We start from the raw sequence: 21,628 nt of genomic DNA, 5'->3' as shown, positions 1-21,628 counted from the left end.
CCGCTGTTAGCTGTTACCTTCTCATACTCGTCCTCCGCTGGGTTGTACTTGCGTAGCCACTCTGCTATGGGCTTGTCCTTGAAGGAACCGGTCACGCCGTACTCCACCTGAATCTTCCTTAGCGTGTCCGAGGAGGGGACCAGCTCCACCATACCTGGGGAAACAAACCAGATTGCAGTCAGAATAAGCCCTGTATGCGTTCACCATAGATTGTGAGATTTGGGTAAAATTATATGTATTAGATTTGGGCAGATTGTATGCTTTAGATAGTTATTGCAGATGTAGCACAAAGTAGTTTGCCTGTTTTGTTTGGTTTGATTGTCCCAACTGTGATCTGATATCTGTGTCTTTCTGCATACTGAGTGTTTTGTGTTTGCTATGCAATCTTTGTGTGGTATTCATGAGTTTAATCAGGTCCCTTTCCACAGGTGTATAAAACCAAGCACCTAGATGATGAAGCCCATGAATATGTAGTCTGTGTGCAGTAAGGCCAATGTTCATGTATGTTCATGTACAGTATGTGTAGTGTGTGTGTGCTGTATGGCCTCTGCAGTGGAGCAGCACCTTTGTCTTTGCCCGTGGAGATGCACTTGAAGTTGACAATGCGCAGGTCCAGCCCCTCCTGCAGCCAGATGCGGTCCATGATGCGGATCATCTGCAGCGCCAACATGTCCTGACGCAAGTCCTCACCAACCTGAACCCCCCCAGCACACACACACACACACACACACACACACACACACACACACACACAAATATTCAGACTCACACGAATCTGAGGCCTATATAGTCACAACAAAAATACACAAAGTACATTCATTTGACTTGTATGCATTTTCTAATGTCTATGCCATTCTTTATGCCATAAGTGCATCACATTCTCTGCGGGAGGTTTCATCACTCCACTTCCACTCTATGTGAATGACTAAGTGCCACACATTTTCTGTTTAATGAATAATAATAAATGAACAGGATTCAAATTGTAACTGACTGCTAAGTTCTGTCCTCTGCCACCAGATGGCACACTATTGACTATGAGACAGACTACTGAGAAGCTCCCACTGGGGATTAGGGTGGTCCGGTTCAGCACTGACACAAGAACAGAAATATCTCAGGAACATCATGAAAACATTTTTCTTAAAAAACAAAACGAAAAATATATTTAAAAAAAAATATGGCAAATGTGTCCCAGCATAAGATGGCTGCCAACTCCAGTCTAATAATAAATCAAACTTGTTTATTCTGCCACAAATAGCTGAAGCGACAATGGAAACTCCGCTAAATGGAAACATCAGTGGGCAAACCTATTGAAGCGACGCATGCTGTTCCTTTTAAGACGATCTATTCTTAGAAAATGGAAATGCCAATGACGGCCTGGGCCTGTCTGGGGACGTTCCCACCTTAAACATGACATTAAGCTCCTCCCCGAGGGGATCCGCGTTGACCAGGGCGACCTTCAGGGGTACAGCATTCGAGTTGAAGAAAGAGCAGGCCTGTTTTAGAGACAAGAGGGACAAGCTGTTGTTGCAGTCTCCAAAACACACACAAACACACACACACACACACACACACACACACACACACACACACACACACACACACACACACACACACACACACACACACACACACACACACACACACACACACACACACACACACACACACACACACACACACACACACACACACACACACACACACACAAATCGAGGGCTGGTGGGAGTCTGGTTCTCACGTTCCCACAGGCAGAACAACCGGAACCAGACAATGAGAGAAAGTTTATCCGGGAAGCCTTTTGGAAGGAGTGTGTTTAGGGAGGAATCCTCAGGAGAAGGCTGACATAATCACTGAGGCTAAAAGGGGGCCATTTTCACTAACTAGGCACTGCCTAGCCTGGATGTCCAGAACAAGCTCCAGCCTACTGCTGGCTATGATGAATGTAAAGCAGAGGGAAAAGGGATTGACTAATGACAGATGAGTTCCTATGCAAAGGCCTCTCTGTGATTACGGACAGGAGGGGAAGAAATCACTGGCCAGCCACTCTCTGGGGTGATTGGCTAATTAGTTACCCATGTTTAAAAGCCACGTTAAAAGTCCAGGACAACTGGATTTTCATGGCAATTAAAGACATCCTATCAAATGAACAGTTTGGTGATGATGCATTTCAAACAATCCGTAAGACAGGCTTGTCCGAAGAGGAGAGCTGAGCTCTGCTGTGCACTAGGAGCTGTCTCACCTTCACGTTGAGCTCCTTGGCCACGAGGCTGGGGCTTAAGGGCAGTCTGCAGTTGTGCCTCTGGAAGAATGACTGCACCCTCTCCAGGCCCTCTTGCAGGACGGCCTGCAATGATGAAACACACACAAAAACACACACACACACACACACACACACACACACACACACACACACACACACACACACACACACACACACACACACACACACACACACACACACACACACACACACACACACACACACACACACACACACACACACACACACACACACACACACACGTTTACATACAATGCTGCACTGACAGTTGCATTCATTTAGGCTCACATTCTATTTCATTGCTGTACAAGATAGACAGGTGCACTGTTCGTCATTCAAGTGTTCAGACAACAGCCACTATCAGCAAAAAAACTCTACAAGTGATTTGACTAATGGTAGATAACCAGATAACCACAGCAGGATTTCCTATTTTGTTTTCACATGCACAACATGAACAGGAAACAACAGTACACTCATGGCCTATTTTGTGGGTCTACTCCAGCCCTGTGGATGCTGACCTGTCTGATGGAGCTGCTGGCTTGTCGGACCTTCTCTGCCAGATCCCCCAGCAGCCGGACCAGCCGGGTCTGTTTGTCCAGCTCCGACCGCAGGCCAGTCCCACACAGGCACAGCAGCGCGCCCAGAACCTGGTCATAGCGCGGCCCAAACGCTGGGTCCTGGACAGCGTCCCTTAGCAGCCTGACACACCAGACACACACCATTTAATAACAGACATACATACATACATACATACAGTCAACATACATTATTCCAGGAACTTATTGAATATTACTGTAATATGCTGCTGATAAAGCATTATCAATGTTTTATCTACAAGGTCTAAATTTTTGGAAAAAGACAGCTGTATATTAAAGATGGCGTTGACCCAAAGCTGCAGCACTGACCAATAAAGATAGTGTGCAATGTTCACGTTCCCTTGTGCACGAGACAGCAGAAACATCACCAAAGCATTCTTCAGGTGACTCTCAAATTTCAGAGCCTGAGGGAGAGGATACAGGTAAGCACACTCACAATCTAAAGGTGATTACACATGAAGCTACTTTTTCCGCAGTGTTGCTAAGCACCCATATAACCAGTTCCATGTGCTCTGATTGGATGAGCATAACAATTTGCTACTGATTATAGTTAATACTCAAAAAAAGTTGTGCATCTTTAGAGCTCATGTCAGAGCAAAACTATACCGACGCTCTACGAACTTGACTGACCACGCAAATAATTTACAATTAAGATGTACAATTAGTTTCAATCATTTCTTCCTTTTTGGCATCATGGATTCTGCATCAGGTGTGTGTGTACCTGCACAAGCTGAGGCAGGTAGTCCGCAAGCTCGTCATCACTGCTGCTCTCGATCCAGCTGACAGCCACAGACCGCACTTCTGTATCCGCAAACCTGCAGAGGGAGAGGGGCAGCAGCTGAATCTCACTAACATAGGCAACTATAAAAGCTCTTCAGAGTGCTGCAGAAAGTTCCACTGTGAGTGAGTGATGGAGAGAGAAGAGAAGAGAAGAGAGAGAGAGAGAGACAGATGGAGGGAGGGAGGGAGAGAGAGAGCTTGTGCATGTCAGTGTGTACACATGTGCATGAGTCGTACTTTGAATCCAGCAGCTCCAGTGCAGATACGGGGCTGAGTGGAGGCCAGTGGTGGAGGAGGGTGTGGATCTCCGCCATGCTGCCCCAGTCCCAGCTGGGGGCGCTAGCGAGCACTTTGGGCAGAGAGCCCTCCAGGCCCTGGCAGTAGTGCCGCTGGTCCCACAGAAGCTGCCGATCCGCACGCGTCAACCTGCAAGGTGGGAGTTGGACCGCAGGGGTCAAAGGTCATTGATCTTAACCTGTGGCCATCTCAGAATCACCACAACATATCAGGGTCTTTACTGAATATACTGGCAGTTAATCCTCAGCCACATGTAACTGATCTTTCAGGAGCATCTGCATATTAGATGTAACCCACAGGGTGAAACACATATGCAGTAGCAGATGCTATTAGAAAAAGTGACTTACAAAGGACCTCAACATTTGGGAATCAAAACTGGACTGCCTGCTGACGAAGTGGTGTCGCTAACCATTGCATCAACACCCACACAGCACTGAGTTCTTCTCCAACAAGCATGAAAGTACAAATCAATCCTGACAGAACTCCTGAATATTCCACCCCAGAGAGTGTAAAGTAGCTTCAGACGGAACAACTGGGCACCCCTGTCTGAACCCAGATGAACTGAAACTAATCTCTCCCAGATGATGTGGCTGGAACCAAGTCCTAAAACAGGCTTAGTTAAGAATACGTATACAAGCTTTTTCCCATTCGCTCTCTACTTCCCTGTCTCCTGTCAGTCCCTTTTCTTTCCATCTTTTTCTCTACGTACAGTGTTATCTGAGGACAGGGTCGAGTAGCCTGCCTGTTCTGCCTTTGGTTTGGCAGTTTAGAAAGGGGCTGGTCTGCTGGGACGCCCTCGGACTCGTATCACTCACACACAGAGCTCTGCGGTCTCTGGAGCCGATCGAGGGCACATCAGGCTCAGATCTGGCCCTGATCCGCCCCACGGAGCCCTGTTGCCGCATCGAAAGAGAGGGAGTGTGTGAACAGTCCAGCACAGGGACCTGTGGTGCCAACAGCCCTCACACAAAACACACTGTGAATGAGATGAACCACTGTGCCCTCTTTGGGTTTCATTTGGGACTCGCATTTATAGCACTTTTCCTGATGCCTGAACTTGGGCATATTGCTCAGAAGTACTTAGGACAACTGGGGCTGGTCTTGGTTGTTTGAAATGTATGAAAATGTATTGACTCTTTGTGTGTGGATGTATAGAACACACCCTAAGGATGTTAGCAGATGTATGGGGACAATATTTCCCATTGAATCCATATGATGATTTGTGACACCCAAGAGGACAAACTCAGGCTTTGACTTGCCAAGAGCAACAAGAGGAAAATGTGATGTTTTTGCGACCGTGTTTGTGCTGAGAGCTTATTATTATGCAAATAACAAAATGTTTCTTTCCCTGACATTTTGATCTGTTACAGTAACAAAGCCCAGCAGATACAGAGGCCTCCCCATGTGCTGTGCCTAGTCTCACACTGACACTGTGCTCAGACTTGGCCTTCAGGTCAGCGAATAATAGACACTTTGATGTCAAGGGAAGGGGGGAGTCCCTCAACCACAAACACAAATGCCCTCCAAGCCTGGTTTCTGAATCACACGAGATAAGGAACTATTTATGAACACAACAGGAGGGCCTTCAGGAAAGTGGAGGAGAGAAATAGACGGCCAGGCATGAAAGACTCTCTGTTTAAGCACGGGCAGACTCGACTTTCACACGGGACTCAGCCTACGGTGTTCCACACTGTGATAAGGACAAAGAATGGCCTACAAAGCCACATTATCTCTTGGTCCTTGTAAATGAGCAATTTTGGTTAAATAGAATTCATTTCAACTCCGCTTCATCTCAAAAACTGAACTGCACTGAAAAGAATAACTTGAAACACAACTTCTTAAAATCCTAAAGTGCCCATTCACTGGTCATGCTATGGTTCAACATTATGCTAACTCTACTGTTTGTGTACACGATGAAGCCTTCTTGGTAAATCAAGTTTTTAGAGGTGAAAGGCATTCAATGGAATCAAACTCCCACAAACACAAGTACTGTTATAATGTTTGCCCACTCTAGACAAGTTTTCACAAAGTTTGCATTTTAGGTACAAGAGGATCTTCTCGGGCCTACTGCACATACCCAAAGTTGGATGCACGGGAGCAGAGCTTCTCCACCTTCCTCCGGAGGTCAGAGTCCAGAGCCTCTAGAGGCTGGGGGGGTTTGCCACCGCCGGCCTCCTGAGGACCCACATACAGGACATCCACTGCGGGTGTGGGGAAATCCACCTGCGTACACACACACACACACACACACACACACACACACACACACACACACACACACACACACACACACACACACACACACACACACACACACACACACACACACACACACACACACACACACACACACACACACACACACACACACAGACACACACAGACACATACAGACACATACATTTTAACTGAATGGTTCCAGCCATGATCAAAAAAGCTCGGTTTTTTTCCAAACCAAGTGTAATTTTCAGCCTAGCCAGCATTGTCCTCTCATGTCCGGATTTTAACAGGCCTAGTTAGTCTGTATTGCCTACTGAGAAAGGCAAGGTCAGGTTGATATGCAAAACGACCAACCACATGACCAACCAATGGGCAGCCAACTCTGAAATGGACTTCCTCCAATTATTCAACGCTGATGTCTGGTAGCAGTTAGCTTTAGTGTGCGGGTACCTGCAGGATGATCCTCTCAGCCAGGTTTCTCCTACGGCCAGCAGGTCCTGATAGACACTCCTCAGAGGACCAACACAGGTTCAGCAGCATGGTTCCATGGGCCAGAACCCTGAAGAACATACGCACACACACACACACACACACACACACACACACACACACACACACACACACACACACACACACACACACACACACACACACACACACACACACACACACACACACACACACACACACACACACACACACACACACACACACACACACACACACACACACACACACACGCAAGTAATTAGTCTTACTCCTTGAAACAATTACTACTCTTTGGAGGAAACACTTGTGCAGTAAGCAGAGAGGAATAACATTGAGGTGACTCACTCCAAACATGCAGCAGTGGCACGCTGAACACAACTAGCATTCTTCAACACAATACCAAAACAAAAAACAGCCCACAAATGTGCAGCATTACGCAAAATGTGGGCAGGATGCCCTCAATGTGTGGGGGAGGCTTTATTTCATCCTGATTAAGACGGGTCATTATAAAATTTCACTACGACAATCAAACTACCCAAACAGCGCAACACACTACACCACAACTCTGAGTGGCTCAGTTGGACTCCTCGGGTGACACAGAGGACACGGTCCATGTGGGCGGCTTTCTTCTGTCTGACCTCCGGATGCCAGAGGGTGACATTGGGGCATTCCCGGGTCCGCTCTGAGAATGGCTGAGACACAGACCTCTCATACCACACCAGAGTACAACAACTATGTGTGACACTCTCTTGTCTGACCTTTGACATCAACATCATCAACCTTTGTGTGAAACCCCTTAACATACACACAACAATTACCACTGCTACGACTCACACACACACACTCATTACCTCTGGAAGTCGAACAGTAGCATGGAGGCCTCCACCTCCCTTCTCTACATACACACATAGTCACACACACACACACACAACCTCTGGAAGTCAAACAGTGGCATGAAGACCTCCACCTCTCTTCTCTACACACACACACACACACACACACACACACACACACACACACACACACACACACACACACTACCTCTGGAAGTCAAACAGTGGCATGGAGACCTTCCCGAGCAGCTCGGCGCCCTTGCGCTGCTTGTTGGAGTCGGGCGAGCCGCTGGAGCTCTGGCTGGGCACTCCGTACAGGGACAGGCTCAGCACGGCCTCCAGGGGCAGCAGCGCCACCGCCATGGGGAAGTTGATCCTGGGGAGGCACAACAGCAGGCCATACTCACATTTACATTTACACAGCAGATGGGTTTATTCAAAGCAGCGCACAGCAAACACAGGACATACAGGTGTACCCTGTGAGCTATGACCAGGAAACTTCCCTGTACCCATCCAGTTCAATGATCTCATGACATCTGTTGAAATGCTGGCTACAGTGTTCTTTAATCATTACAACAGTGTATGACTAACTGAAGATGGAGAAAAGATATATTTAGCATCTTTTCCCCTGTCTAGCTGGAATTAAAACTCAGGCAATTAAACAGCCAGAAGCCACAGAGTTGTTCAGTTGATCTGGCAGTTCAGTTGATCTGACTAAATTACAGCCTACAACTGACTCTGAGCTATGATTTACTTTATTTCTGTTCCATTTCAAATCTGATGAATACAACACACATGGAAGCATTTACACCCGGGTCAGTCTCGGGTCACAACAGCCCAGGAACTTGCCAGTGGAAACCCCAGTGACAGACATAACTTGTAAGGGATGAGCGAGAGCGAGGTCATCAAAAGTGGACGCGGTACGGACGGAAGGGACTTACAGCTCATCCCATTTGATGTGGTAGAAGAAGCTCTTGTAGGTCCCCACTTTCTTGGACTGCACAGGCTTGAAGAGATTCCTGGTGTTGTGAGTTAGGGCACACATCAGGTAGTATTTTTCATAGCTGCAAAAACAGGAAGAAGAAAGGAATGTGACTGGCAAACACAGAGGAGGAAAACAAGATGGCAGCTGCACCCATCCATCCACACAAATACAAATAAAGCAGTAGGAGGGGGCAAAAAGAAAAACAGCAGGGTATCAGAGAGCCTTGAGGCACACACATGCATGCACTGCATTGGTAGAAGGAAAAAGCAGATGGGCACAACATATAAAAGCCCCTCTGCTGTTTTCCTAGGAATAAATATTCAGTCTGGAAAATGGAATGAAATCTAGTCTTTGAATACTTTGCATAACAAAATAACACACGTCCCTCTCTTGTTTTTTTTAAAAAAAGAAAGGAAAAAGAAGGAAAAAAACATTTCTTGTTTTTGTACAGACCTCTGAAGAACAAAATGTTCTGCTTTAAGGTACAGAAATGTTGCCAGTTTGAGAGATGGAGAAAATATCAGTTTTGAACCACTGAATGACTACACAGTTCTCTTTTTACAGAATTTCTCTTTAACAAGATGTCCTAGGATATGTCTCTTCTGCATTTCACCAGCCGACATAACACACAGCTTAGTTAGCCACTGATTCAGGCTCAATATCTAGACAAAACATTGAGGGCTTTGGGGCTAATGACTGTGACCTGCATTTTACTATCTAAAGTCTAATTTGTATGCCTGTGCATCAACTCTGCAAACCAATCCTACTGATGTTGTGTAGTGCAGGAAATGAGCAGTATTTTGGTATTCTGCTGGTATGGTGTTAAGTGCTGCCTATGTTTAGATGAGCTCTAGCATGGTGCACAGAGAGTGTAGCCTGCTGCTAAAAACTGCATTCTAAATGAGATCCTGGGCTTGCCTGCTTCATGAAACAAGTCTGTTATTAACCGCTTAGTCTTTCATTAAGGCATGAGGGTTGGCCTGGGAAACAAACACACACACAGAGACATACACATATACCAACACACAGACACACAAAGAAACAGCTGTCTGCCTTTTTCATACAGAACCCTTTCTCTCTCTAGTGCATCTCAGCCTTTTAAAATGCTGTATTTGTCTGGCAAAATGACAAGAGCTAGTGATGAACATGGTTATTATAGACCATCATCATTATAAAAGACGTGCTGAGTGACTCGAATGGCTCATACCATGCCCACTTGCTCTTAATTGCACACTGTATTTCACAGCTGAATCAGGACAACATGGTGGAATGTGTTCCAGGCATTCATTCTCACAATAAATTTGTGAAAAGTGCTGGAAACCTGAATGCATAATTCTGTTTGTGGAGTATACGGCATGTGTCTGCGCTCTCTGACTGCGCCCGTCACTCCCATGGAGGCTCTTCAGACATGACACAGAGGAGTTTCTATCTGTAAAGAGAGTGTGCTTAACATGTCTCTGCAGACTGAATGGAAATCCTCACAGGCCGTGGGCCTCTGTTTCAGTCATGGCTAATATGCAAGCTGTGTTGACAGGAGACAAGGCTAACTTAGGCCCCAAGTCATCCTGTCCAAAGTGAACCAGGAAACAGCAGCTCAATCGCAGCTTATAATGATAGAAGCTCACAAAAACAAGTCCTTGAAGTCATTCCTCTCACCATCTTCTGAGTGGTCACAGAATGACTACTAAGAGGTCATCTAAGTAAATCATAACACTATACAAGCATCATGCAGCGACGGAATATACTTTCATTGGGCAATAAAGTTAGAAAATAAAAAAGTATAGGAGTTTGTAATGGTCTTTGTGAAGCCAAAGGGCAAACAATGACAGAGGGCCTTAAACTTGGGACAGGCACATGACTGCAGATAACATTGCAGATATAGAGCACAACAGCACATAGCAAAATAAAATCCAAATAATCTATCTTTTGTTCTCTGGCATTGGTCTACCAGCTCAAGTGCAAATATTTACCATTATTAATTTGAAGTATAAAACAACCGGAATGACAAAAACACGGCATGGATTTCACATTGTGTGGAATAAAAAAAAAAAAATAAAAAAAAAATAAAACATTTTTATTAATAGGCTGTTCTTTCCATTTTTGGGAAAACGAATAACAAGTATACATTCAACATGCCCAACTAGCAAACAACAGCCTCCCCACCAGCAGAGGGAGCTCTACTGCCTACCTGCTGACCCAGGCGGACGGGACACCGTGAACTGCAAACACAGTGAACTTGAGGTGCTCAGTGGTACCCGAGGCCTCGCGGCTGTCCCGCCGGCCATTGTGGGCGTCCGTGTTGGGGGTCAGAGAGGGGGGGCAGAAGTAGCGCAGGTAGAGCTTGACCAGCTGGTAGATGGCGTCCGAGAGGGTGTCCATACTCTCCTCCACGGGACCACGAGCGCCTGAGGCAAGGGGGGGGGGGGCAACAGGGCAGACATCGTGTAAATGAGACACAAACACTCTGAAGTGCACATTCACCATGTTTTTAAAAAAATAAATAAAGTTTATGACAGCAGAGAGGCTGCTGGCAGGGCTTCTGTTTATGCATCGGTTTCCTTTCAACTCACCATCGCCCGAGCTACCAGAGGATTTAGAGCCATTCTGTGAAGGGGGGAAAAAAACAACAGCAGCTTTCTCAAATTTCTGGTTCAGTACACAACCCACACTCTGCTTACATAATGAGGATTTGAAGAGGACACATTTTTGCATTTTTGAATTAAACGGGAGTGGGAAATTGGAGGCATTTGTAGTGTGTCCTGCTCTGATTGAAACCACAACGTGGGCGCTGACGTGCCTTCAAATCAGTCTCTGATACACGGTTAGTCTTGTCTGGACACATGAGGTGTGTGGTCGACTCATAGCCAAGTCATAAAACACCTTTGAATCGCGACTAAAACCACAGGAATCCTGTAAGGGCAGGTGACCTCTGCTCACCTCAGGTGACCGTGTGCGGGGCATGTTCACGGCCCGCTTGAGCCGTTTCACCGCCTCGGTGATGGCCGGCGTCTCCACCTCGTCCAGAGAGCAGCACAGGTTCTTTACAGACTGCACTACCCTCTCCACCGCCTTGTATTGCGTGTTCTGCGGACACAGAGGTGAGAGAGAGAACATCAGGTAATGTGCCCTCTGTCATAACCCATTTTCCCATACCCAAGTTCACTCACACTCAACCTGGACCAGTTGCAACTAGGTACCGATAACAAGGTTTGTTCATTGAGCTACATGCTTTGGTGCTAATCTCTGGCTTATTTTAGAAGAAAATGAAAACATGTGCTTAAATCTGGTTGCCTGTATTTCAAAATAAAACTAAAGGAAACATTCAATATAAAGTGAAAAGATATTAAACTACAAACAACCTAAAAGAGTTTATAGACTTAATAAAGGTTAATAGGTTAATTTTCAATGGAGACAGAGTGAAACATCTCAAACATAATACACACACATACATATGAACATCATAAACACATCTTATTTCTCACATACAGACAAGGCATCAAGAAATAAGCAGAGGTGTGAGTGTCTTGTGGTCTATGCAGATTACACAATTTCAGCCTGATTTTGCCAGGATTTTGTTGTAGCCGACAAATTTCCAGTGTCTTGCCCGAATATGAAAAGTCTACAATAGGCTACGATAGATAGGCTACATGATCTTGTTATGTGGCCAATCTCCCGACCAAGACGCAGGCAAGATGCATTCTCTGATCCCCTAGTCTGACATGGTCAATCGTAAAAGACCATCGTGGAAGACAAAATCAATTGTGTAATCTGCATAGGCCATGTGTGTCCTAGTGTTCAGAGGATGAGCAACACTGACCTCATTCTGAAGGAAGATGTTGACTTGATTGTGGTAGCCCTCCAGGTAGTCTGCCAGGCCCTGTCTGTCATTATACAGGAAATAGATGAGTGTGAATAGAGCAAGAGAGACTGACAGGTTTGGGCTTTTACGGGCAAATCTAAAAAGTCTAAAAGTCTGGAGGTCTGGCTCTCACCGAGTAATGGTCTCTTTGAATGGCCGGTCCACATTGCCCATGTACTTCTCCAGGTCAATGGTGGATGTATCATCCTCTGCCTGCAGACCAACGACAATACAATATGTTGACATCACCGTTAAATAATTATCAACAACAAAATGCTCTCATATGGGACCGTTTGGGGAATTACACAAACTGATAATAGGCTATGGGGGGGAGGACAGGATTGTGTTGCACTGGGGATGTTTGGTTACTCTTACTCAACACTGGTTGAAGTGCTGCAGATTGCACTTTCCCCTGTGCTTGTCTTAAGGAGGCAGCCCTACCCACAGCTGGCCTGTTATGACAAACTGAACCCGACGGCTGAACCATCACAGCCGTCCCAACCACAACAGCCTCTTACACTGCCTCCTATGCAACTCCTTTACATTATCATAATGCTTTTAGTGCAATACCTGACTATGTTGTTGTTGTCTAAGGTTCTGTTTATTAAAAATAAGGGCTAATAAGGGTATTCTCAATTTCCAACATGAAAAGGAAAAATAAAGGTTTTTATTTTCTTCATGATGAGCAGTTTACAGCCTTACAATCAACCCTGTTGTTTACCCAACCTCCTCAGCACAAACCTGTCTGACAACTGCAGCTTCAGTGCACTGATGATTTATGACAACACATCATGAATAACCACTGCTAAGATGAGCTTTCCTTGAGAAAGGATATGACTGTGTTTGTATGTGTGTCTGAGAGTGTGTGTGTTTCTGTATGTGTGTATATGTGTGTGTGTACTTTCAATTACCAACACATTTACTGCTATTGACCTCCAGGTAAAAGCATAGCACCTACTGTAAATAACTGAGTCTAACACTGCTAATTCTGTGGCCCTGCTCTGTGAGCTCCGAGGGGCCTGAGCACAAATGATACCTATTTATTGAGTCTACCACTATTCACATTTTAAAATAATGACACATATATATGTGTGGTTGACGTTTCCTATACATAGGCTTTACTTGGGACGGCCACCCAGGTGTATGGATTCAAGAATATTTCTGGAAATGGTTTCCTTTGTGGTTTGGGACACCCCTATCGGATGTGATTTAAAAGGAAAAAAAACAAGGGAAAAAAATAATATATCCGAGTAGGTTTGTTTATGTGTGTGTACGTACCGTGCGGGCCAGGTCTCGGCTCATGGTGATCTGAGGCAGCAGCTGGAGTTTAATCTCGGCTTCCCACTTCCTGCAATTCTGCACGTACTCATGGCTGCCCAGGCTGTGCTTGCTGTGGACAAAGGCCTCGCTCAGGGTTAAAGGTCAACACTCACTCCCTCTACTACCATTAGCTATGGGACTTGTTCTGATTCTAAACCTGCTACTGCTTGAAATGGAACACAGCGTTATCTTTAGAGATTACGTCATCACTGACATTGTTATAGTTATAAACGGAAATAAATATTGGTTTTGGCAGCAAGACATAACTGTAGTCAGAATTATACTTTCAGTATAAAAAAAAACATTTACAGTTGTAGTGGTGTTCCCTCAACTACCAAATTAACCCAGTCAGTAAATGATGACCACCGTTGTGCTAGTGCAGTGGGCCATACAGGTTTTTGTCAAAGGTATTTTTTCTGGGCTTTTGTCCCCCCAAAAAACTTTTGGTTAATGATTTCCAGGACATTGGGACACCAGGAAACATGCAACTACGTGGGCATGCAGCTCTAATAAGATGATAAGGAATAGACGCTTTTGGTCATCAGGGGCCGCGCGTGCGCGCGCGCACACACACACGCACGCACGCACGCACAAAAGAACACATTCAAATACACATACAAGGAGATTCAGGAATTGGGGATGGAGAGAAATTGAGAGGTGTGATTTATGTTCTGCTGAGAACTTTAAGGATTGAGTGGCAGTCTTATTATTTACTGCATCTGGCTCTAGTAATGTTTGCAATACTAGATTTAGTGGGACTCAAGTGTAGAGTTTTCATTGTGCTGTTACAATTCATTAACTAAAGACACTAAAAATAGATGACCATAAAAAATGTACAATGCAATGAGACACATTCTGAATGTCAGCAAAGGGCTTTAGTCTTAAAGACAAACAGACATGGATGCAAACCAAAGCACCACAAACAAACACATGTGAAGAAATCAGGGAATTACAGTCTCTGACAACAGTCTTAGAACATGCAGGATGACACACACACACACACACACACACACACACACACACACACACACACACACACACACACACACACACACACACACACACACACACACACACACACACACACACACACACACACACACACACACACACACACACACACACACACACACACACACACACACACACACAGAGTTCTGCGCCATGCATTAAGTCAGGGTCATTCCCGCCATTCACTCTCCTGTGCCTATATTTATTGGGTGTAAAGAAAACATTTCCCTAATACAATTACAGTCAAACATTTCCCAAAACAGAATTACGCTCTAGTCGCTCTGTGTTTGGGGAATGTTGGCAGTAATCTCTCTTCCTCTGCTAAGCCAGCAGACTCAGTCAGCCGTCATTACAAAGGCAGGATTTAGTGCCTCAGAAACTTGAGAGATGTAATGAGTAAGGTACTGAAAAAACAGAGAACTGATTAACTGTTCAGTGTAACGGAGACCACAGGCTAAGAATATAATATTGAGAGCCGCCGTGTTGTGTGTTTGTCTGGGCATTTGTTAGTAAACATCATTTAACTCTGTTCCAAGAAGGAATGTCTCAGAGACCACAGACATAAAACTGTGTCCTTATCACCAATAGTGTAAGATAAAGGGGGACGTGAGAGGAGAAAAAGACTGCCTCAGCGAAGGAAAGAGGGGAAAGAGAGAGGGCAAGAGAGAGAGAGAAAGAAAGAAAGAAAGAAAGAAAGAGAGAGGACGATGTGAACTTACTTCTGCAGAACTTCTTCCTGACCGCAGACCTTGAGCACGTAACTGCTGATGTCCACCTGGTTGAGGTCGTCGTGGACCCAGCAGAGAGCCTGCATGATCAGCAGCTCCACAGGAGAGCTCACTACAGCCCAACAGCGAGGGGACACAGAGTTAGAGGGAGAAAGAGAGCCCACTCAAGAGACCAAACAAACAGGTTGGGGAGCGCACTATTTCAGAAGTATTCTAGCGGTCAGCTAGAGAAGCTGCTAATCCAGGGGACAACTATCACAGGGTGTCCTGGTCCTGTGGGGGTTCAAGACTTAATGTCCAACTATTGCCTAAACAACTAACTAGTTCCTATCAACACTATAAACCACCCAGTAATAAAACAGGTTCAATTTGACAGATCTGCTGTTTGCTTTCTTTCTTTTGCTTAAATTCTTGCGAATAAAGTTCCTTTTCATAATAATAATAATAATAATAATAATATACTGTATATATGATGTATATATTGTATAGGGAGACCCCTCGTTTCCGATGTGTTCTGGCTCCACTGATTCCCCTTCATGTTACTTGATTGACAGGCCTGACATACCCCCCCCCACAACCCCAACCCCCCCTCTCGCTCACTGTTGGTTTTGGAATCTTGACTCCACCACTTAGAATTATTGGATTCAATCACTCACAACCCCACCCCCCCCCACCCGGCTTCTCTCCTATGCAACACATTCCACCCGGACTCCCCCAGTTCTACGCGTACGATGCCAGAATACACACAAGCACCGGAGTTTGTTTGAATACTTCTTGACCTGTTCGTTGATAGCAGGAAACACGAAAAGAAATGTTTTAATAACGTCTTTCAAGGGCTGCTCTGGTTTCACAAGCAGAGTGGAGGGGGAACAAGGGAAAGGCTGACCTCGTCAACTTTCTCGCAGGTCAGCTGAGGAGGGCGTTAGTGGGTTTCTAGTAGGGGTGGGGTAGGAGGCCGGCTGAGCCAAGGCATAGCTAGCATTAGCGTGCATTAGCGTCCCTCCCTCCATTCCAGCAGAGGGGAGATAAAGACAGTGCGTGCCCAAAAAACGGTCAGCCTCCTCCCTCTCATTCCTGCCATGTGGCTCTGCTCTCGCTGTGTTGGTCTCCGCTCTCCGTGCCAGCCCACAGACCCACGCATCACCACCCAAGGCTCCAGACACACACACACAGAGTACTGGAATGGGCCTCTGGATCTCTGAATCAGAAGCGGAACATTCTAGTCAGATAGATGGTGTGTGTTGTGTGAGTCTCTCTCTGCATGTGTGTGCGTGTCTGTGTGTGTGTGTGTGTGTGTGTGCATTAATAGGCCTATGTATGTATATACGTACACATGACGGAGAGAAAAAAGTAAAACATAAAGAACAAACAGATAGCGTGTCTCTGGGAAAGGAGGAGAGATCCAGCTAGAGGCTTGCTGTGCACACATTCATTCTCCTCGCCCACTGCAGGGCCTGAGAGGGGTGCTGCCTCCTCACTCGACGGGCTCTTTGGGCTGGTCTGCGTGGAAGGCCTGCGGGGACCGGCGCTAAAGTGCCAGAGAATGGCACATCGTGAGGGGGAGCTGGAGCAGCCAGAGGGCCTGCCCCGTCACCACGGGCAACCCACATGGCTCTGGAATGCAAGGACAGCACACTAGGGAGTGGGAGGGGAGCTCGGAGGGGAGTCTACAGTCACAAATTAAACCACTCAAAGCAATGATCTTTGTCAGGAACGCTAACTGGAGCACTAAACAAGCACTGTACACACACACGTACACACACACACACACACACACACACACACACACACACACACACACACACTATTGATGCGGGTGAGCAAAACCTCACGTCCAATCGGCTGACTAGCGGGCCGTGGTGGTTCTGGAGCTCAACTGTTTAGGCCTGGAGTAGAGTAAAAATCAAAACAACACAACACTGAACAACACAATCCGGTGAACTGCTGTGGAGATGCAACACAATTCAAGTCATCAGAGAGAGTGAGACGCAGGAAAAAATGATCGCAGCTTTCTACACCTGACTGAGGTTAACCCCAGCCTCTGCTTTCTCACACAACCTGCTGTGGAATCCGAGGAATGACCAACCAGCCACACTGGAGCTTAGCATTAATCTCTAATTAAACAAACCCAGGCGCCATTTTGTGTCTAGTCAGCGCAGTTGCCAGTCTACGCCTCTATGTAAACCAGGTGGGTTCATCCGGTCTGCCCGCTTCTCGGTTCCCTTCCCAGAGTGCACTGGGCTCTCGGCCCACTGGGGGGCGTGAGATACAGGCTGGACGGCTCCGCCAGCCCAGGGGAGAGAAAGCCACTCCAGGGGTTCTTTCTCTGGGTCACTCCACGGAGGACTGAGGGCCATTGTTCCACAGCGCTGATCCTAAACCTCACTCCGTCGCTGTGGCGAAGTCTCAGCATCTCAGCACTAACTGGGTCAGCGTCTCACAGAGGGGGGAGGAGGAGAGGAGACGTGAACGAGCGAGACCATCATAGCTGACCACTGCCCAGACACAAGGGCAGTGCAGGGGCAGCATGGCACCATGGCAACTTAGGCCTCGGGTCTGACCCACACACATCCACGTCTGCATGCACCTCTATGCAGGCCCTCAGTAAGCACACCTCACATCACACATGCTTCCTCTCATACACACACAGACTACTTTCTGCAGCTCTGTGTGTGTCTCTACTGACTTGCATACACCTTTATCCACAAAAACAAACATATACTCACACCTCTCCCAAAAACATTCTTTCTCTTTGATGCCCTCTCACACATCCACAGAAATGTTATCCCTCACACACACATACAAACACAAACACACACACTCTTACATGCGGTTTCTTTCTCTCTCTCTCTCTCGTGCACGCTCTCTCTCTCGTGCAAACACACACACACACTCACAGCAACTCAGTATGTGCTCAGAGGGACAGCCGAGGACAAAGGCATCCACCAAGCTGCGGGCCAGCCAGCTGAATTCCTCCATACAAAAGCTGAGTCTTGATTCGCTGCCAGGAAGGAACCGAGGTTAGCGGCCTGACATGAAAAGGGGGCCCACAGTGCCCCAAAACCAGGCCGCCTGGAGAGCACCCCGAGCCAGACCCACCGGCCACTCACCAGACCGGCCTCCTCGGCGCTGCAGGAATGGGCAACAGGGTCAGCCAATGAGAGGACTTGAGGAAGATCGCTCTCTCGTACACACACAACACACACAAACACACACACACACACACACACGGAGCAAGACGTATGATCAGAGTGGGAACAGAAGGCAGAGGGCTGAAGTACAGACTGCACACTGTGCCGTTGCATGAACACAGAGGGAAAGTGGGCATACTTCCCAAAGAACAACCTGCCGACACACACACCAACCAAGCTCCCAGTGATCACACGAAAGCTCTGATGCTGGTCTAGTGCAAATCTGAGGAATATCAGAAACAATTCTGTTCTGGCTGGTGGCAGCCATGCTGTCTGGAGTTAGTGGGCTCCAATTACATATCCAAGGTCTTGTTTTAGATCTAAGGTAAAGATGATGTTTGGTTTGGTACCCTGATTTGACCATGGAAAATCACTTAGAGATTTGCATCTCTTTTGCGAGTGATCTCGGGCCAAGAAGGGCAGCACACAACAACCACAAAAACAATCAACAACTATAACACACCCAACCCAACCCAACCCAACTCAACACACCAAAAACGGAATCAGAATCAAATGGTTGTAGAGATGAAGAGCGGCAGCTTCTAATACTTCTGCAGCTCATTCCATGCAGCTGGAACATTATAACGCATACTTGCCTCGCCAAACTCCAACCTTACGGTCGGAACATCCAACACCATATTCCCAATTGAGGGTAAATTTGCAGCATTTGGTTGAATGGAGTGATAGATGCGGTCTTACCATCACAGGTGAAGGTGACGGGCTGCTGGGATTCCGAGATCTCTATGGAAACCTTCACGCTGCTGCTGCTGCTGCTGTCTCCACCTGTGCCCCTCTGTGGAATCACCGGGCTCAAGACGTAGCCGGGGTTCGTCGAGAGGTCACTGTGCACGAACTTGGACCTCAGTCTAAGATTAGGACATAAAATCATATGAATACAGGAACACGAGCTATGACCTACAGCACTACGTAGCCATATTCCCAGCCATATTGGAATTACGTGATAGAGCCACTGACAGCAAAATAATGTACACAATTCATACAACTGCCACTCTGTTAATTTCCTGTGCTTTTAATTGTACACGGTGACCAAAAAAATAAATGTGAATGAATCTTCTAATCATTTTAATTTAAAAACATGCTCTATCTCTGTTCATTTGGGTCACCAGTGGTGTCCACATACATGGAGGTAGGGGGCAACATGGCCCATGTTACTGTGCCGCTCGACAGTCTGCTTCTAAATGGGGGAGGTATGTAAAGAAGGCCCCACCCAAACAAGGCACTAAGAAAGCTGACTCACAGAAACAGAACACATAGGGAAAAGTCTATGCATGCACTCCCTTGCTTTACATGCACAAACACGCACAGGCTCACACGACTAAAGAACAGCGTAATCTCTGACATAGCACATAAGGGTTAACACAAACTGATCACACAGACACATTAAGCAAACATGCACACATATAGGACATGCATTCACTGACATCTTAAAAGCAAAAAAGACTCACTAGCATGCATGCCCATGTCCGAGAAAGCTCACATGCATGCACAGGCATGAACATAGACACAAGGCATGTAGTTAACATGTAGCTAACAGAGATGTTATGCATTGCTCATCCAGCAAAAGCTGCCTACCCCTTTGATATAGAAATCTTAGAAGATTGACTGTTCCTTTTAATTGACTGTTCCTTTTCATTTAATACAATTGTGGTTTCTGAACAGGTCTTGAACGGTGATGTGAGCTAAACACACTCTGTCACGCGCACACCCACAATCACCACAAAATAGCTTACATTGCAATGTCTTCACAGAAGGCTACAACTTCTAGGTTCTGGGCCTCCTTGTCCAGAAGGGTGGGGTACTTGGTGAGCACTTTTGTACTTCCCTTATTGAGCTGAAAGACAGAGACACACACACACACACACACACACACACACACACACACACACACACACACACACACACACACACACACACACACACACACACACACACACACACACACACACACACACACACACACACACACACACACACACACACACACACACACACACACACACACGAGTGAGTTTACAGAGAACAGTGAAGAGGAGCTGACTGGACACTGCTTGTTCCACTTAGGCTTCCTGTTAGTAGGAAACGACTTTCGCCTCCTTTCGGGAAATTGTCAGGGAAGTGCGGAGTCATGCTGATGCCTCCGATGATGACATCGGCACTGGGGTGCGGAGTCTGAGGCGGGGATCTTGCGGCTCCTCCTAGACAGGAGGGGGAATGATCGGAATGTCGGGAATGTCAGAGCTTCCTTAGGAGGAAAACGGTGTCTGAGGCTGGGAGTTGGGAAAGACTGTTATTTTGTGTAAGCCAGTGAAATGTTTCCCTCATCTACTTTTGAGGAACATTTTGCACAGAATCAGTCATGAGATCTGAAAAAGGTGCAAATGACATCAACTTCTCTTTGCATGTCTGTGGGTCTTCCTGTGTCTGTCTGTGTCTGTATCTTTGATGAAAGCATGTGTGTGCGCGTGTGTGTGCGTGTGTGTGTGTGTGAGAGAGAGAAAGTGAGATCAGAAAAAAATCTACTGAAATGAATAATCAGTTCTTCTGCATTCACTATGATTTCACCCTAGCTGACATCCTCAAACCCTCATATTACCAACCAGACACTCAGAGAGAATAACTAGCTCTCTGCAGAATTAAATCAAAGCCCAGATCCCATAATCAGCTGCTACTGTAATGGAACCGACCCTGACCCGGTGCAGCTCCGTGCCAGATCAGGTCTGGATCCGCTCCAGAACCAGCTACCATCTGGGCCCTTCATGAGCCTCCCTGCCCTGGTGCAGCTCTTGTTTACTTTAGCTTTGGTAAACAACACAAGTCACGCAGCAGGCGTAGTGGTGTTTACACGGCGATGACTCAAACCCAAAACTGGCAGCAGAAGTCTGGAGTGGGCATGCAGGTCTGGTAAGTTGGCAGTAGGCATGCCTTTGTGCAGGACTACCACGGCACAATTATGCTCAAACACTCAGGCACAAGCACACACACACACACACACACACGCGCGCATACACACACACACA

General features: G+C 46.5%; 1 protein-coding gene across 1 annotated transcript in view; it reads right to left on the bottom strand.

Annotated features, from left to right (window-relative positions):
• pik3c2a (phosphatidylinositol-4-phosphate 3-kinase, catalytic subunit type 2 alpha) overlaps positions 1-21,628 on the bottom strand; it is a 38,964-nt gene that overhangs the window by 5,922 nt on the left and 11,414 nt on the right. The window contains exons 3-23 of the mRNA XM_076262742.1: positions 20,342-20,442; positions 19,290-19,456; positions 15,391-15,511; positions 13,619-13,730; positions 12,474-12,553; positions 12,299-12,362; positions 11,419-11,565; positions 11,052-11,085; positions 10,670-10,886; positions 8,438-8,560; positions 7,705-7,872; positions 6,625-6,733; positions 6,032-6,177; positions 3,895-4,083; positions 3,599-3,692; positions 3,187-3,281; positions 2,800-2,980; positions 2,240-2,344; positions 1,401-1,493; positions 565-694; positions 18-154 (exon numbers count right to left, since the gene is read on the bottom strand). Of these exons, the coding sequence (XP_076118857.1) occupies positions 18-154; positions 565-694; positions 1,401-1,493; positions 2,240-2,344; positions 2,800-2,980; positions 3,187-3,281; positions 3,599-3,692; positions 3,895-4,083; positions 6,032-6,177; positions 6,625-6,733; positions 7,705-7,872; positions 8,438-8,560; positions 10,670-10,886; positions 11,052-11,085; positions 11,419-11,565; positions 12,299-12,362; positions 12,474-12,553; positions 13,619-13,730; positions 15,391-15,511; positions 19,290-19,456; positions 20,342-20,442 (2,613 nt within the window). The remainder of the gene's footprint in view (positions 1-17; positions 155-564; positions 695-1,400; positions 1,494-2,239; positions 2,345-2,799; positions 2,981-3,186; positions 3,282-3,598; positions 3,693-3,894; positions 4,084-6,031; positions 6,178-6,624; positions 6,734-7,704; positions 7,873-8,437; positions 8,561-10,669; positions 10,887-11,051; positions 11,086-11,418; positions 11,566-12,298; positions 12,363-12,473; positions 12,554-13,618; positions 13,731-15,390; positions 15,512-19,289; positions 19,457-20,341; positions 20,443-21,628) is intronic.

Source organism: Alosa pseudoharengus, unplaced genomic scaffold, assembly GCF_046254945.1.
Source record: "Alosa pseudoharengus isolate Yale_2024_CS ecotype anadromous, Long Island Sound unplaced genomic scaffold, YU_APseudo_1.1 YU_APseudo_1.1_scf_10, whole genome shotgun sequence".
NCBI classification, from domain to species: Eukaryota; Metazoa; Chordata; class Actinopteri; order Clupeiformes; family Clupeidae; genus Alosa; species Alosa pseudoharengus.
This window is presented reverse-complemented; position numbering and strand designations above follow the sequence as displayed.